The sequence below is a fragment of the Equus przewalskii genome, unplaced genomic scaffold, assembly GCF_037783145.1.
Source record: "Equus przewalskii isolate Varuska unplaced genomic scaffold, EquPr2 ChrUn-6, whole genome shotgun sequence".
Classification (NCBI taxonomy): Eukaryota; Metazoa; Chordata; class Mammalia; order Perissodactyla; family Equidae; genus Equus; species Equus przewalskii.
In genome coordinates this window covers 2,563,603-2,582,878 of record NW_027228754.1, presented here as the reverse complement: position 1 = coordinate 2,582,878, position 19,276 = coordinate 2,563,603, and the positions used below count along the sequence as shown (strand labels likewise).

General features: G+C 38.0%; 1 protein-coding gene across 12 annotated transcripts in view; it reads right to left on the bottom strand.

Annotated features, from left to right (window-relative positions):
- AIM2 (absent in melanoma 2) overlaps positions 1-19,276 on the bottom strand; it is a 57,903-nt gene that overhangs the window by 1,865 nt on the left and 36,762 nt on the right. For 3 of the 12 annotated variants that reach the window (XR_011536893.1, XR_011536892.1, XR_011536891.1), the window contains 5 exons: positions 15,083-15,364; positions 9,548-9,690; positions 7,023-7,445; positions 4,359-4,567; positions 3,271-3,615 (listed from right to left, as the gene is read on the bottom strand). Coding sequence is in view for 8 of the 12 variants with exons in the window: in XM_008524705.2 (XP_008522927.1) it covers positions 3,589-3,615; positions 4,359-4,547; positions 7,023-7,445; positions 9,548-9,690; positions 15,083-15,344 (1,044 nt within the window). In the remaining 4 variants the exon portion in view is untranslated. Of the gene's footprint in view, positions 1-975; positions 3,616-4,358; positions 4,568-7,022; positions 7,446-9,547; positions 9,691-15,082; positions 15,365-19,276 lie in introns of those variants that run through there. The other 9 variants (XM_008524704.2, XM_008524703.2, XM_008524706.2 and 6 more) reach the window with 4 other exon arrangements.

Below are 19,276 nucleotides of genomic sequence, written 5' to 3'. Positions count from 1 at the left end.
TCATGGTCACAAGATGAGCACAGCAGGTCACAAGATGTAAACAGCAGGTAGGTTTGACCCTTCGTTTCTGGGGAGGAATGCTTGTCTTGAAACAAATGCTCATATGGGGGGAGGCATACATTCCTACCTTTAAAGGCATCATTCTTTGCTAGTAAATATTTAAAGCAGATGTACAATGCATGATTGACAGGCCACATCAGGCCTTTCTGGAAAAACAAGGTCAGGCCAAATTAGTTTTAAACCAAATGACTTTCTCATATACTTCAATATGTATACTTTTCTTATTGTTTTTTATTTATTTGTCAGTCTAGATGGCTGTCTTTTCTCCAATATCACAAAATTGTGTCATTATTTATATCCCTGTTAAAAGTATTTTGTAGTCATCGCCTTAGAGTTTAGAATATACATCTTTAATTAATCAGAATCTAGGGGCTGGCCCTGTGGCTGAGTGGTTAAGTTCTTGCACTCTGCTGCAGGTGGCCCAGTGTTTTGTTGGTTCGAATCCTGAGTGCTGACATGGCACTGCTCATCAAACCACGCTGAGGCAGCGTCCCATATGCCACAACTAGAAGGACCCACAACGAAGAATATACAACTACGTACTGGGGGGCTTTGGGAGAAAAAGGAAAAAAAATTTTTAAAAATCTTCAATCAGAATCTACCTTCAAATAGTATCATGCTGCTTGACACGTTGTATAAGGACTCTCCAAGAGTATAATCCTAATTCCTTCCTCCTGTATTTTGTGCTATTATTGTCAAATGCTTTACTTTTATTTACTCTATAAACATACAATACATTGTTAATATTTTTGCTTCAGACTAGGGATTGGAAACTATGGCCCATGGGGCAAGTCCAGCCCATTGCCTGTTTTTGTACAGCCCAGAAGCTAAGAACGATTTTTACATCTTTTTAATGTTTGAGAAAAAAATCAGAAGAATATTGTGTGACATAAAAAAATATATATAAAATTGAAATTTAAGTGCCCATAATACAGTTTTATTGGAATGCAAACACACTCATTCATTTGCGGATTGTCTATGGCTGTTTTTCTAGCCAGTGCAAAGGTCAGCATCTGTAACGTGGCCCACACAGCTTAAAATACATACTATTTGGTCCTTTACAGAACAATTTTGCCTACCCCTCTTTTTGAAGATCAGTTGTCTTCTAGAACACTTAAAAATAAGAAAACATAAATGTTATATTACCTTTATTTTACTGTACTTCTTTTCTTTGTATAGTTTTAAATTTCTGTATGTTATTATATTGCTTTGCCTAAAACATTTCCTTTAACATTTATTTTAATTCAAGTTCCACTATGAACAAATTATTTCAGTTTTTGTTGGTCTGAAAAATGTCTACTTCTCTTCCATGTTTGACTATTTTCTGGGTTTAGAATTCTGGTTTGAAAATTGTCTTCTTCTTTCGGAACTTTAAAGATGTTAATCCATAGTCTTCTGGCTTAAGTAGTTTCTGACAAGAAGTCTGCTGTAAATCTGCTGTCTGTACATGTGTATATGTGTCTTTTTTCTCTCTGGCTGCCTTCAAGTTTCCAACTTCATCTTTTGCCTTTTAGAAGTTTGAATATGACATACCTAAGTGTGTGTGTGGCTTATTATCATTATTTCATTATTATTATTCTCTTGTGTTCTCTGTGATTCTTGGATCTGTGGTAATTCAGACTCTGCTATTAGTTTTGAGAAATTCTTTGCCTTCATCTCTTTTCAAATATTCATAATGCCTCATTCTCTGTATCTTCTCTTTCTGGGATTCCGATTAGAGATACTTTAAACTGCTTCATATTGTCCCATGTCTCTTAGATATGCTATGTTTTTTTTTCTTTCATTTTTTTGGTTTCCATTTGAATAATTTCTATTATTACTATCTGTAGTATCTGTAGTTCATTCACTCTTTCATGTGCTGTGTCAAGTCTACCAATGATCTGGTTAAAGGCATTCTTCATCTGTGTAACCATGGTTTTCATTTCTAGCATTTCCATTTCATTCGTTCTCTTAGTTTCCTTTTCCTACTGAAATTGTCCATCTGAGGATGCATGTTGTCCATCTATTGTAAATATCCCATCTGAAAGTTCCATCACCTATACCATAACTGACTTTGGTTCTTTTGATTGATTTGTCTCTTGACAGAATTTCTCTGTATGTCTTGCAATTTTTATTGAAAGCCATCTGTGAAAGTAGAGATTGAGGTAAATAGTATTTATGCCTGGAAATGAACAGGGATTGTTTTTTGCTATGACTTTACTCTGGTGGTTGAATTCATTTCCACAGGAGTAGATCTGGGTTTGACATTTGTTGTTTTTATTTACTCTCAGTGCACCACATGCTTAAAATTCCTCTAGTGCTACACCATCAACTTTGTATTCCTTTTACATCTGAACCTAATAAAATGCTTTTTTACATGCTCTTGACCATCTGCCAGCAGTTAAATGTTGGGACTTGCTATTTGGTGCTTGTTTAGCCTGGTGGTAAGAGCAGGTTGCAGGAAGAGTAATGGGCGAGTTCTCTGTTTTCCTGGTTCAGCCTGTCTTTGGCAGGCACTGTGTCCCTGAGTCTTAGGGGTGAGATTTTTACCTCTGATCTTGTCCCTCTCTGCTGATATAGGAAAATGGCAGAATTTGCTTCTCTTCCCCCAGAAATCTTTTTTTTTTTTTCTGCAGGGAAGGATTCAGGAAGGGCTTCACGTCTTTCCCATAGTGGCTAATCTTTCCCTCTTCCATGCCTGTCCCTAATCTTTATCATGATCATCCAATGAGATCCAATGAGAAGTGCCTTCAAGCAGTTGCAAATTCTCCTTGTCGTTGAGGCTTCCTATTGTTCTACACTTTCAAGGTCAACCTTGAGCAATTCATTAAAAATTTTAGCTGAATTCTTCTATCTTGTGGGGTATCTAGTATCTATCATCTGCCCCCAAATGAACAAGTGCTTTCATCTTTTCTCTCTTTGGAGGTTTCCCTTCTTAGATATTTTAATTAGATACTCACTGCAGCCTCAGCCCTCAGATGGCTTCAGAAAAAGTTGTGATTTTGCAGATCATCTGGCTATCTTTTGTTGTTGTAAGCATGGGAACAAGACTCTTTCTCATTTTCTGCATTCTCGGTAGAAGTAGAGTCCTACTCATTGTTTAACTGTGTCTCATATTATTAGTGAAGTTGACAATCTTTTCATGTTACAAGCTTTTCATATTTTTTCTCCTGTGAATTTGGTTATTTATACCCTTAGTGTATTGACTTGTGTAACTACATATATTACATATTTTCCATTAACCATTTTATTCATTCAACAGAGGTTGAACATCTATAACATCCTTGAACATCTACATGAAGCAGAACCCTATCCTTACCCCAAACTAAACATGACTGCAATGAATGAGAAATAAACCTATATGGCGACAATATGTTAACACCTTGGAATTGTTTATCCAGCAATCATCCCATCTTGACTAATTTAGGGGATGAGAGGACAGAGTCCGTATACTGCTGCTCTCAGGTTGCTTACAATCTGGTTGAAGATACTGTCTCAGATATTCTTCAATTAAATGTTCTTTAAACTGCTTGATCTCAATTGATCCTTTCATTTCAGTTTTTTTGCCTTAATAACCTGGATGGAGAAAAAAGATATATAGCCTGAGATGCAGCTAATCAGTTATTCCTCCTCTGCTCATAGTGACTCTGTCCTTCTAAAGTGCACCTTTCTTTTATTCTCATAGAATTATCTCCTTCCCTCACAGTATAGTTTTTACTCTTGATCATTGTCCTGAAGATAATGTCTGCCTTGAGATATACACTCCTACTTAAAAAGGGCACATAGTCTCTACCTCCATTCTTACAAAGGGAGCAGCAGTCAGTGCAAACAATGCTGAGACATAGGAAGGGGGACCAAGTAGTGGTAGTAGGATGGGTATGAAGCAGTGATGAAAGGGCAGGAGTAGGGTTTTCCCCTGGGCTATGGTGGGTGCTAGGATGGCTGGATTGACTCTGTGAAATGTGTCTTCAAGGTGTACATGGTCTATGTCTACTTTTATATATGTCTGTCAGAATAATTTGCCCAACTTTGGCCAAACTGTCTGCATTAGACTTACAGTGTTACCAATGATCTCTTTGAGGGGTCGTGTGGATAACACAGTGTGTTTCTCTGTCTTGTGAAGCCCATGTCCTCTTAATTGTGTATCTAGGATCTGTATTTCCTAAAAGTGATGTTCCTAAGTTTTGTGAGATGCAGGTGTACTACCTATCAGGGTCTTTCACACCATATCCTGTTCAAAGGCCCCTGTCCAGCTTTCTGAAAGCAAACACAAAATATCATCCCCTTGGACACTTCGATTTCCTCCTTGTAGTTCCCACCTTAACTAAACTGTGAATTCCAGATTTCAGCTGTAGTTTTTCTCCAGTTCTTGATAGCTCAAAGAACGTAAGTCGAAGTTTATCCCCTTCTTCGCATTCAATTTTGTTCTGTTTTCCAAGCACCAACACTTCCATCCTCCCTGTACTGTCACTTAGGTCAAATAACTGATGATTCCTCCGTTCTGTTTTCTGCAAAACAAAACCAACATCTAACCTTTGATAATTTGACTGAGGAACACCACCACCCATCAGACATCAGAAGTGCCAGCAACAGCCTCAAGAAAGAAATATAAATGGAAAAAATCAAGCTTTGAAACTGGCAGGTATATATCTAATAGATGTTAGAAAATTCAAGTAGAGGAGACAGCTATGTTTTACTTAGAATATATTGCTTCCTGTGTCCATCTTTCCAGTCCCAATCTCTCTTCCTTCAGGAGGACAGGATAATGGTGAGAGCCAACAACTGGTAGATGGAGAAGATGGGGCTTCTTCAGGGCCAGTAGCCCTAAGAGGCAGGGGAAAGAAGACTCGGGAGTTGGAAGTGTTGGGGATCAGAGCAGGCCACTCCAAGATGTGCCACAGTGGGATATTGATTATTTTGAATTAAAGTTACTTGAGCAAGTACAAAAACGGCACTCTGACTTTCCTGTCTCTGTCCCCCCCCAAAAGGGGAAATAAATCTCCCATACGAAAGGCATCCTCTTCATACTAGGACGAGGAGCCTGTATAAATAAATCTTGTTACTCTTTTACTAATTTACTACCCTAAATCCAAACTCTGCTTAAATTCCTTTCTAAGTAAGCATCCAAACCTAAGTTTCTTTCTCCTGTAAAATCCTCACAAACTTATTGTTTCTTTGTGTAAAAATATATAAAGGTGCCCGCTTTTTGGTCACTCTCTTAGCATCATTTTTATGGTCTCCTGTGTGCACAAAATTAAATAGGTTTTTCTCTCGTTAATCTGTCTTATGTTAAATTTTGTTATTAATCCAGCACAAGAACTCAAGAGATTTAAGGGGGAAATTTCCTCTTCCCTGACAGAGGAGAGTCACTTAAAGCAACAAATCCAGGAGAGATATGAGCAAATGATTCAAAACCTAGAAAAGAGTCTAAATAAGAGTTAGGAATGAGGGGGAGCAGAATAAGCCACCCCAAATTGTGCCACTTAGATATGCGTATTGTTTTCAGCTGAAAGCAATTAAGACCCAGCCGAGTCACGAAAAGCTTTTTACCTCTCTGTTAAGGGCCTAAAAGAATTTAGATAGGGCACCTGTACCAGGAAGAAAGATATTCCCAGAGACACCTTTTTATATAAGAAAAACTTTGTCTGCATGGTAGGGTAAATATCTATTTACCAAATGTGTTCTCCTCATTTTTCTGTGAATTGTTTTCCTCCCCTTTGAAGCCCCAGACTCCCTCCCCTTTCTTCATAGCTCAGGATTCTATATAAGCCTTAATTGCCTGGCTCTTTTTGAGTCTAATATTTTTTATGGGACTCTCATACATACAAAATTAAATTTGTTTTTCTCCTGCTAATCTGTCTTATGTCAATTTAATTATTAGACCAGCCAAAGAACCTAGAGGGGAAGAAGGGAAAAGTTTTTCTCCCCTACAAGAATTGAGGACAAGAAATAACTCACACTCAAGTCCAAGTCAAAAGGGAGTGGGGTATTGATCAGTTATCTAGAAGGTTGATAGTATTTTAGGTTTAATGTAATGGGCTAAATGAATATATATTTGTGCATCCACAATTGGATGGCCAGATTAAAGGTTCATGACTAGGGTAAAGAATATGACTTTCTTACACAAGGTCATTTTTGGCTTGAAATTTCAAGAAGGATAGATTCTCCTTATCAGTGCCCCTCCAACTAATTCCAAGATAGTAGAGCTTATGGTAAGACACCTGGAGGAAATGTCAGCAAGTTCCCTCTTTGTGGTTCCCCAGGTCCCATCCTAGACAAGAAGAAGTAGTCACACAAGGCTAGTTCCCCTGAGGCTCAGAGTCAAAATACTTTATCATTTCTCATTTCTTTTTTGTTTGTTCTAGAAAATAATGTTTAATATTTCAAACTGAAAGAAGTGCATTTTAGAAAAACTGAATACATTTTGCATGATTTTCAAGATTAATTTCTCTTAAAGTTTTAAAAACACAATCGTCTATCAATTTGACTTTAAACAAAAATTAAGCTCTCTATCTCACTTCTAATAAGTTTCCTCAAACTAACTCTTTCCTCTGTTTTCTTCTTTTAATCACAATTCTTTAATCCTTCTCTATTTATTGGTCTTCCAGGGAAATTAATCTGATTTACCACTCAATTATAGCAATTTTGTATTCACAAAAATAGTCACTTAAATATCATATATATAAAGTACAAAAATAACCCAGAGGACAAACATCATTTGTGTATGAAGTAATCTCTTTTTCAGAAGCTACAAGGATAAAACGAAATTGAAATAGGAATGTGACAGCTTCTTGAGAATGAAAATACTTTCAATGTATTTCAGTTTTGGCACATTCTGTGGCTCTTTAGTTATTTGGAGTTTGTTTCAGTTTTTTTCTATATAAACAGACTTTGAAATGGATAATTTTGAAAGTTTCTTCAAGCTGATAGTGGAGAATAAGCTATTTTTGCTAATAACTATAAAATTATATATAGAAACTTACCTTCTGGATTACAAACACCCCATTCACAATTGTTCCATGGGGCTGAGTTTGAAGCTTATTGATCTTTGGGGTTTCACCAGCTTTTCTGATAATGTGCTTTGGGACACTGATTTGTTGGTCAGATTTGGCATCAGATACACGTGAGACACTATTCACTTCCAGGAAATGACTGTGCCAATAATATTTGGATATTATAATTATATTCTTTGGAGTGAATTTATCCTTTAGCTTTTTGTTGAAAACTTTTACAAAAAAGAATTCACTCTCAGTAGCCACTGTAGCGTGAAACATCTCTTGCTTCCCTTCTTTGGTCTCAAATTCGAATGGCTTCGTTGCTTTCAGCACCATGACTGTCATAGAGCCTTTCTGCAACCCTTCTTTCCTGATAGGTTCCTGCTTGGCCACCATCTGTTTCTGCTTAGGCTGAAGACAACAGAAGAAAGACAAGAGCTTGAGTAAAGTAGGTACTATTGAGGGAACTTCACTTCACTTACAACGTTAAACCTCAGAAAGTCAGCCAAAGATAGTGGAATCAAAGGAAAAGATATAGAGGAGTTAGGAAGATTTTGAGATGTAGAATTATCTAGATAGAAAGAGAATGCATGGGGAAGAATTCAAGTCCTGTGTTCAGATGAGACAGCAAAATGGGTTTTGGAGGCAGACTCCCTGATCTGAACCTTTGCTTTTATCCTCTATGTGAAGAGCCCATCAGATCTCCAAAGCATTGCTAACTAAGCCAAACAGGTGACTTTGATTCTGTCTTCTTCTATCCACTACATTAGGGCATAAGATGTCCTTGTTCCTCCATCTAATACTGTCTTGAATACTCACTTTATTCTGGTATAAAAGTAAGGGAGCTCAATAGCCTGCACAGAGCTCCCCAAATTCCCAGAGATGGACATGTGCATAATAAAATTACAGATTAAGTTAAATGTGAGAAAAAGGAGTGACCTATGTCAGAGATCCTACAAGTGAGTTAAAGGGAGAATTAAAAAGGAGAATCAATTCTATGTTTATGAATTTACCCTTAGAAATAATGAACTATGCACTAAGGTTTATACAAAACAATTGCATCTTCTTATTTGTAATTATAAAAAATTGAAATAATTTAATATCCAAAAATAGGAATTTGGTTAAATAAAATATGGTATAGTCAGATAAATAATACTATAAATATTAAAACCGCTTTAGAGAAATAATATGATAAACTGTTATAATTGACTCAAAAAAGGGAAAGGTCCTCAATGGAATATATAATGTGTTTCTTATTGGATAAATAAACAATTAAATCACACACACAAGCTGACTGGAGAGATATTTACCAAGATCAAACATGGCTTTCTCTAGGGGATAGGATTATAGGTAATTCTTTTCTCTGTGCTTTTCCAAAGTAACAGAGATAAGAGATTTTGGGTGGTCCATTTTAGAAGCAAATGTTACTTTTAGAAAGCAACTTGCCATCCAGATTCAAAGGGGAATACAGAAAAAACAGAGGCATATAAGGTAAGTGTAAGAATTTTGGAGTGGGATCTCTAATGGGACCTGGAGTGCAGGAAAGTGTCTATTCACAAGGAGGTCTTGGATGGACAATGCCAACAGTCTCTATTTGAACCCATTCAGGAAAACGTCAGCTTCACTTAGGTCCACTCCAAGATTTCTTTTCTTTGGTACCATGTATCCATAGATGGATAATAGACATTTGCATTACTGATCACTGGAAGGCACCACTTATACCTGAATCTGGTCTCCCTGACAACTCCACAAGGTTCTAGAACAAGCCAGAGAAAGTGATTGTTCTAGACAAAGACAAGGCAGGACATATAATCAGTTTTCATAGCTCATACATCTATAAAATGGTACAATATCTGCTTCATAGGAAATGAAATTGCATGTGTGTGGTGAATCCTCTGGTGAGCCTCCAGATGTTTCCTGCTTCTCTGCTTTAGGAACAAAGTAATCATTCTTCAGAGGCTAGGACCCTCTCCAGGAATTGCTTTTGTCCGAGGAGGGCTGCCTCATCTTGTCAACACAGGTGTATACAGATCCTCCCCCTCAATCCAAATCATAACAACACTGAAAGCCCTTCCAGCTCCTGAGCTCCTTTTGGGATCTTTGCTGTAACCCCTAAGCTGAAGTCTTTGCCGCAACTACACTGGAGTTAAAATTCTCCCTCTTCTCCTACTTCACTCTCCCACAGGTATTAATCTTGAGAGCACCCTAAAATATACCTCCTGAAAACAACTCTCTATCCCAGAGTTTTCCTCTTATAGAATCCAACCTGCAACAATGTGTTAAAGTGACCAGGGCCTGGCAGAGACTGGGAGCTATCAATAAGTATTTAATCTGATGAATCTGAAGCAATTTCTCTTTTCGTTACCTAGACATACTTTTCATATCATAGCCTCACTTTCTTTACTTGCACTCTATGAGATAAAGAACAGAGAGCTCCAATGTGGAAAATGGCAAGAATAGTGACTAGAGGATGCTCTTACAAAGACCAAGCCACTGTACTTGCCCCATTGTACCTTAACATGAGGAGAGACTTCTGGTGCAATGTGTTGCTCCACGACACTATTTCTGGGAGCTGCAGAGGCACCAGGACTCATTTCAGTTTGACTTCTCTTTTTCACTTGCTGTGTTCCTTTTTTCCCTTTGTATTTCTTATCAACTGATTAAAAATAAATAAATACATGTTAACTCAGAAGAGATGAACATAAGTGGCTGAGAACATTTAACTAGCATTTTCTCTCAGGAATTAAATGAAATGATCTCGAATCAAAACCTCTTTTGGAGCTTTACTTACATACACACGCACACACACATATGCAGGTGCACTAGACTATCATGGCAGTAGAGTAAATACCTTCAGAGATATAGGTACAGGAATACAATGGTACATGAAGACATTCTGCTTCTGACAATTGTGGGCTTGCTTTTTAGGAACAAATCCTGCCATGAAAAACAATTACAAAAAGTGGAAAAACTATTCATAAGCAGTGGGAAAACACCAGGAAAGGAGAAAAATCAATGAGCTTAGCTCCTAAAGAGAAGAGAAATGATCAAAAACAAAAGTAGGTAATATAAGCAAACTCACAAATGACAAGATTATGGAATTAGTGAACACAGATTTTAAAATAGCTATGACTGTCATGCTAAAGAAAGTAAAGGAAATGATGCTTGAAACAGTGAGAAAAATGAACCATTTCAACATAGCTTTGCCATCTGTGAAAGAAGAACCAACCATATGTTATAGAGATGAAAATGAAATAGTTCATATTAATAATACATTGCATGGATTGAAGAGAAGAGTGAATATAGCAGAAGACAGGATTAGTTAATGGGAAAATAGGTCAATGGAAATTTTATAAACAGAAGCACAAAGGAAAAAGAAAACAGAAGAGAGGATAAGAAATATGTAGGACATATACAATATGTCTTGTTTGTGAGTGGAATTCCCTAAGGAGAAGAGAGGGAGAATGGTGCAGAAACAATATTTGAGGAGATAGAGACTGAGAGTTTGCCACACTGACGAAAGGCATCAACACACAGATGTCAGAAGTTTAAAAGACCACAAGCAGAAAATTTACCAAGAAAACAACTCAGTACGTCACAGTCAAATTGCTGTAAAACAAAAAGAAAGAGAAAATCTTAAAAGTAGTAAGGGAAAAAGACACATTACATTAAAAGTAAATGCAATAAGACCAATAGCTGATTTTTCAATAGAAACTATGAAAGCCAGAAGATACTATAAGGACATCTTTAAAACACTGAAAGAACAATACTGCAAATCTCAAATTTTATACCAAATGAAAATATCTTCAAACTGAAGGACAAATGTCGATATTTTCAGACAAGCTCTAGGAGAATACGTGATAATCAGAAATCTACTGCAAGAAATAATAAAGTGAATTCTTCAGGCTGGAAGCAAGAAATGATATACAGAAGCAAGAACTTCAAGAAAGAATGAAGAACATTAAAGAAAGGCAAATATATAGGTAAATATAAAAGAATATTGATAGTTTAATACCACAATAATGATGATGATATGTCTTATGTAGTTTATAACATATCGAAGTAAAATATATAATAATAATAATAGCGTAAAGGCTGGAGGGAGGTGTACCAGTTAACCTTTGCTGCATAATTATTCACTCAAAAACTTAGTGGCTTAAAACAACAAAAATTTATTATTTCTAATAGTTCTGTAGCTTGAGACGTTTGTCTGATCCTGGCTGGCTCAGGTGAAACTGGGTGATCTGATAGCTTCACACATACGTCTGGGACCTTGGCTGGGATGCCTGGGAAGACTGTCACGACTGGGGCCTCACTCCTTGTGGTGCCTCTTCCTCTAAAGGCGAAGCAAGGTTGGTTCACATGAGGCCAGAAGGGTTCCCAGCAACAAGAGAAGGCAAACTGCAATGTATAAGCACTTTTCAAGCCTCTTCTTTCACCATGTTTACTAGTGTCCCATTGGCTAAAGCAAGTCACACGCTTATGCCCAGATTCAGGGGGTTAAGAAATCTACCTCCTTGTATTTACTTTTTTTTCTTCTTCTTCTCCCCAAAGCCCCCAGTACATAGTTGTGTAGTCTATTTGCAGGTCCTTCTACTTGAGCTGTATTTACTTTTTGATAATTTATTGATCTGTGTTATTAAGATTTGTGTACTTTCTGTACAGGTGATATACTACAATAAAAAGTAATATATACATGTACAAAAAGATACACTTATTTGTGTAATGTGTGTATATATGTTTATATATGTATATTTCACCCTCCTAACCTTAATTATTTGAATGAAACCAAAGCATCTTCCCTGATGATCCCCACTCATTAACCTTTCACTTCCAGTCTATCATCAACCCTTAATACTTCTCAAATCTCTCTCAATTCAATATACTTCCCTCTATTTTCATTTGAGGAACTAATCAAAACTACTATTCCCTCTTCCTGACCTATAGCAATATTTGTTCTCCCCAAAGTCAAACTGGCCCCTAAATTTTTTTCCACACAAATCCATAGTGAGCACATCAAACTGCAAATCTGGTCTCACGCCCCTGCTTAAAACCTTTTGATCACTTCTGATTTCTCTTGAAACAAAGACAGAATTCTAATCACATTCTACAAGACTCTGCATTGTCTCTCTCAAAGGGCATCTCATACCACCCTTTGGCGATTCTTTGTACTCCAGCCATGCTGGCTTTCTTTCAAGTCCTTAAGTAAGTCAACACCTTCTGCCACAAGGCCTTTTTCACATGGAGTTCCCTCAGACTGAAGACACCTTTCACTTCTACTCATTTCTCAGAGCTTAGCTCAAGGATCATTTCTCCAGAGAAGCCTCATCTGACCAGCACTAACTCCAATTTCTGGCTTTTGTTAGGATTTCTTGGCATGCACTGTTGATGGATCATCTTCCTTTCTGTCAGAGCACTTACCTCAGTTTATTATATCCATTAATTTGCTTTTAAGAAAAATATCTACCTCCTGAATTAGAGTATAAGCTCTATATTTTATAAATTTTATAAATATATATATATTTTATTATATTTATATTATATAATATATTTTATAAATTTGGATTTAACTCCCTGTTGTATTACCAGAACATAAACCTATTAGGAACTCAAAGGATATTTACTGAATGGATGAATGGATGGATGGGTAGATGGCATGCTGGCCCCTCACCAATGCCACCATAATGCAGCTGTATAATCTGGCTTGAGTCCCCCAGGTCAAAGGTAAAATTACTTTTCATCACAAAAAGCTAACTTCCAGTCCTGATTTTTAAAAAGACCATGTATCAAGATGGCCACCTTCAATTATTTAAGGCACTCAGGTAGAAGAGAGGCTGAGAAATTATTGGATGTTGTTTCTGATGGAACTTCAGAAGTTCTGGGTGAAAGTAACACAACAATCACTTTGAATTTACTAGAAATAAGAATGATTTAATGATCAAAGCCATTTAAGTGCAGAATGAGCTGTCTTATGGGGTAGTGAGTTATCTATCACTATCATTCAAAGAACACAAAGTGACTGACTGTCAGTCAGGGATATTACAGAGAGCTCTGCTTTAGGAATAAGTGAAATTTAACCTTCCAAAAGTCAGTTAGTTCCACGAAATAGATGTTTCAGAGAGGTACGCAGATTAAGTCTCCTTTCTATGTTGACAGTCAAGGAGAGGAAACAGATTCAAGAATGGCCAAGGGAATCACATACCATTCTACCACGTCACATCAGTCATTTCTCATCTCCTACAGAGTGGTACTAAGGAAATACTTGTGAAAGAGCATATCTGCCCACTGTATAGCTCTCATTTTCCTTAATACTCATGTGCAAATTTTAATTTATTATTTCATTTATCTTTTCAGCCTTCTATTTTAATCTTACAGGACTTTTATAGGCATTGAGCACATTCTCTCTCAGCTGCCTTTTTTCAGCCTTAAGTGTCCTCATATTTTTTCTCTCTCCTTCTATAAAATCCTGTCCCGTCTACTGATTATTGACTGCCTCCATTTAAGATTTTGCCAGATCTCTTCTACCTCCCATGAGATGCAGTCACGAGTAGATAGAGCATGTTGTGTGCTGATAAACAATGGTTATACAGAAAGAACATTCAATAAGAGTGAAAGATGAAACCTAGAGAAAAGAAAACAAAAACTGGTTTAAAGACAGGAATTTAATTGACTTCCTGCACAGGGTACAGAGCCACCAGTTATTCTTAAGTTTCCAACCTGGTCCCAAACTGGATTATTTTCACTTAGTGGGGATAATAAAATCCTAGGATCATTACAACAACAAAATAGAGGAAAGATTGCAATAGGGGAAATTTGGTGCTCTCCTGGACAGAAAGAAGAATGAATTCTTGATTTGGGGGCAAAAATAAAAGATATTCCTAAATATCTTCAGCCTATGTTCGTCAACACTTTTAGACTCCTGCCTCTTGTCCCGAATCAGAAAAACACAGGCTGTTGGTTACTTGGAGCAATTACGTGTAGTCACTGCCACCTTGAGGTCATCTCTAAGAGATACATTCTAACTTCAGCAGAGGAAGATGAAATGCATAACCTAATCAGTCCCTTCTGTAAAGTGCCTTAAATACTACTTATATCTGTGTAGCACTATGTGCTTATGTCAGCACTTACATGTCATCATTTATCCATCATAGAAATCACGTGTGAGAAGCCATGTTATCCATGCTGCACACACACAGATACTATATAAAAGCTGCTGTAATTTTTGCTGTTAGAGTGGTTCATAGAATCCTAAAATTGTCGTATTTGGAGACACTCATGTGGAAAAGTCTTCGGGTGAGATACTCCTTTGTTGGCTCTTATTAGTCATTTAGCTAGAAAGCCAGGCTATATCAATTGCTCTTAGGGAACAAAATCAGGAATATAAACCAAATGCAGATATTTCAGATGGAGATGTTCAGTGATTTATTGAATAATATTTAGAAAACAGTCTTTGTTGTGGGAAATTTATATTGTCATCAGTGGTAGGAGCTAGAGAGAAGAGAGGATCCCTCACTTAAAAGAGAGGATCTGTGAATAGAAGATTCCGCCTGAAGAAAAGAGGAATAACTCAGACCCTAACAGGCTGGGGACAAGGAGAGGAATGGACAGACTACATGGAGGAGGAAATATGTCTAATGTCCCAGTTTATGATTTTCCAGTGCTATAATTTCTTTATGTTGCCTTCAAGCCTTCGGAAAAATTGGAGAACATTACATACTTGGGTAAACGGTACTTTAAAAACTTAACATTGAAGTCCTATGTCCATGTCCATTGCAAAGTAAATTGCAGGCAAAGACAGGCAAAGTGAAAAGATTATGAAATGGTAAATTGGACAAGGGATGACAAACAAATACATGAATAATTTGTGGGATTTGCAACAAACACTTCCTAGCAATTCTCAGTAAAAGGGAGCAAAGGAGCAGTGTACTAAGTTAGCAAAAACATTCCAACAACATGCACTAGGGGCCTTATACCACTGACATCATGAAAGGAAAGGCCCAGACTAGACGGAGACAGGGACCAGGAAGGCGAGCATACTCCCACATTACCTTTCTCCTTCTCTTCCTGAAGACTTTTTGCCACATGCATATAATTCAGCTTCTGGAAAACATGTATGGTCTTCGTCACTGCAGACACTGCACCAACATTTTGAATCATCAAGTTTGCTACCTCTGTCCTATTTGCATTTTCTAGTTTTGCTGTGGAGACTTTTAACTCATCTGGAAGGAAGAATTTAAATCGATCCAGTTCCTCATCAGTGATGTTATCCAGGCCAGTTAATAAGAGGATTTCCTTATATTTACTCTCCATCTCACAACTTTGGGATCAGCCTATAAGACATTCAAAACATTTAACATTACATCACCAAAAGTGAATTCTGCATTCAAAATAAAGCATGATGAGTTATTAACATATTTTTAAAGGGAAAATAACCAAAATATTTACTGTATAGCAAAGGAGATTTAGCTGAAATATGAGTAAGAACTTCTTAAGCAAGAAGGTCACTTCGTCATGAAAGAAAATCTTCCAAGGTTATGCAGTGCGTCTGGGATTCTTAGAGAATGGGACACATTCCACTTTTATTTCTTAAACAGATTTATTGAAGCATAACTGACATACAACAAAGTGTGTATATTTGAAGTACACAATTTGGTGAAATTTGGTACCCTTCATCAAATCCAATTTATCAGTTTGTCGTTTCATGGATGGTGCTTTTGGTATCATATCAAAGAAATCTTTGCCTAACTAACAGTCAGAAGATTTTCACCTATGTTTTCCCATAGTAATTTTATAGTTCAGGGTTTTTACACCTAGGTCTATTAACTATTTTGAGTTATTTTATATATGGTGCGAAGTATGATTCAAGGGTAGTTGTTTTGCACATGGATATGAGTTTTCTCAGAATCACGTGTAGAAAAGACTATCCTTTCCCTACTGACTTGCTTTTGCACTTTTGTTGAGAATCAGTTGTGCACATATAAGTGGGTTAACTTCTGGATTCTTTATTCTGTTCTATCGATTTCTCTACCTGGTTGCCAACACCACATTGTAGTAATTTTACTGTCTATGTGCAATAGCCAAAATTACACACAAAATTTTAGAAACAATAAGTCTGCAACGTTGCTAGATATAAGATTAATATAGAAAAACTGCATTCTTTTATTTCAGCAACACTTCAATAGAAAAAATCTTGAATAAAAAAGCACAATTTCTAATAACAACAAAATGAAAAAGGACTTAAGAACATCTAACAAAAGATATGTAAGACTGTTAAAGAGAAAATTAAAAAATTGTATTGAAAGATTTATAAAAAGATCTAAATAAATGAAGATATATGCAATATTCTGAATGGGAAGATTCAATAAAATGAAAACGACAACTCTTGCCAAATTAACCTATAAACTTCATGCAAAATCTCACAGGCCTTGCTGTAAAGCTTGTCAGGATGATCCTAAAGCCTGTATGAAACAGTAAAGACAAAAATACCCCAAACAAGTTTAAGATGTTTATTAGGAAGCAATACCCCTACTAGATATCAACATTTACTATAAATATGTAATAATTAAAGCAATATGATAGTGGAACAGAGAAAAATCAACTAAGAAGTAGAGAATTTGGAAATAGAATCACACATACACAAAAACGTGGTATATAATCAAAGTGACATTATAAATCACAAGGAAAGGATGAGTGACTATAAAAAGTATTGGGACAGAGATCTCATCAAGATGGTGGTGTGAGCAGATGTTGAATTCACCTCCTCCCGTGAACACAACCAGGTTACAACAACTTTTGGAAGAATTATCCCAGATTGAAAACCGAAAACTGGATGAAAAGAACCCTCACAACAAGGGACAGTCCTGATGAAGGCAGAAGAGGCAGTAATTACTGCTGGAGAGGAAAAAAGCCACCTTTGGGAACAGCAGAGCTTCTCAGCTGGCCATGCAGGAGACACCCTAAGGTACGCAGCCATCCTTGGAGGAGTGAGGTCCGGAGCGGGGCCGATACTGCTACAAGCATCCTTCAGATTCAGCCCAACTGAGACAGGGGTCTTACTGTCTGGCTTTGCTGGCTATTAACTGCAGCAAGGATAGCCCCAGAAAAGCTATTGGCTGAAAGCTAAAAAGACCCAGGTCTTAAAGGGCCCACACACAAACTCACTCATTGCAGCAACCTACAATCACCAGAGAGAAGGCTGACAATCCTTTGGTGAAACAAGACTCACCTGGTGGGCTCTGGGGGCATCTTGGTAAGAGGAGGGACCTCTCTGGAGACTGAGACATTGGTGGGGGCCGTTGTTCTGAGCTGGTCCTGGCGTGCTGATACGGACCCCAGTGGGGGCCATTGAGGTTCATCCCTTGGCCTGTTAGCCAAGGGGTCTGCCACGCCCACTAGAGCACAGATGTAATACAATTCAGCCAGGGCAGGCAACCCGCCCTAAGGTCCCGCCCCACCTAACAGCATGCCCTCAGGCTACTTTTCAGCCTGCATTGACTGGGTGCCTTGATCCTCTACAGGCAGGCAAGGGTGTCTGCCTCTGTGAGGCAGGGCTTGTGTGAGGACCAGGTGAACTGTGGGGAGCATTGGGGCAGAGGTGGGGCCTCTGCAGTGTGGCGGTGGGGTACGCTCCAGGGGGTTGAGAAGTGTGCACGGACCAGGACTGTGTTGACAGTGTATGTGGTCCAGAGGGGGATGAGGCTTATCAGAGGCAGAAGACTTGTGCTTCACAAATAGCCATAAAAAGGATCAACCCCACCTTCCAAAGCCTGAAACAACTGAGTGCCTCCATGCCAAGGGCTAGCCCTCCTCAGCTGCACTCCCAGGAGAACTGACATCAGCCTTGTTGGCCTCAGGCCTATGACAACTGTATGCCCCTGAGCCTAGCAACCAGCTACACTGGGTACCAACCCAATTAAGAGGACACTTGCAATAAGAGTGTGCTAATAGACTTTGTAGCCAACAGTGTTGAGGCCCCTCCAAACCGGATTTACAAACAGCTGGCCAGGGAAGGAAAGATCAGACTCCCTGGGTACCTGCAGTGGGAGCAACCCTGCCACAGCAGAAGAACACAAGTAGCCTACAAAGGGGTCACTCCTGGTTCTTATGGTCTGGTGACGAGAGGGAAGCACACTGTTGGGCCTCATAAGGCATCTCATACATAAGGCCACTTCTCCAAGATCAGGAGACATAGCCGACTCACCTAGTACAAAGAAAATAGCACAGAGAAAGAGGCATAATGAGGAGGCAAAGGAATACTTTCCAAGCAAGGGAACACTACAAAACACCAGAAAAAGAACTAAGTGAAACAGAAACTAGCGACCTCCTTGACAAGGAATTCAAACAAAATATGATGAGGATGCTCACAGATATGCAGAGAAGAATGGATGAACACAGTGAGCACATCAGCAAAGAATTGGAAGATATAAAAAAGAACCAATCAGAAATGAAGAATACAACACTCGAAATGAGAAATTCACTAGAGAACTCAACAGCAGAGTAGAGGAAGCAGAAGAACGGATCAGCGAGCTAGACGAAAGATTAGAGGAAATCACCCAAGCAGAACAGAAAAGAGAAAAAAGAATTAGACAGAATGAGAACAGTGTAAGGGAACTCTGGAACAATATCAAGCGTGCTAACATTCAGATTATAGGGGTCCCAGAAGGAGAAGAAAGAGACAAAGGGGCAGAAAATTTATTTGTCAAAATAATAGAGGAAAATTTTCCTCACCTGAGGAAGGAAACAGACATCCAAGTTCAGGAAGCACAGAGAGCTCCAAACAAGAGAAGCCCAAAGAGGCCCACACCAAGACATATTATAATCAAAATGTCTAAAATTAAAGACAAAGAGAGAATCCTAAAAGCAGCAAGAGAAAGGCTACAAGTGACATATAAAGGGAAGCCCATCAGGCTGTCAGCAGACTTCTCAGCCAAGACCCCACAGGCAAGAAGAGAATGGCACGACATATTTGAAATGCTAAAAGGAAAAAACCTACAGCCAAGAATACTCTATCCATCAAGGCTGTCATTCAGAATGGAAGGAGAGATAAAGAGCTTCCCAGACAAGCAAAGATTAAAGGAGTTTATCACCAAGAAACCAGTTCTACAAGAAATGCTGAAGGTACTTATTTAAGTGGGAAAGTAATGACCACAAATAGAGATAAAAGAAAAAAAATTATCAAAAAAACCCAAAACAACAAGAAGAAAAAACAAGCAATAAAATCTCTTGTAAGGTAAAAGCATAGT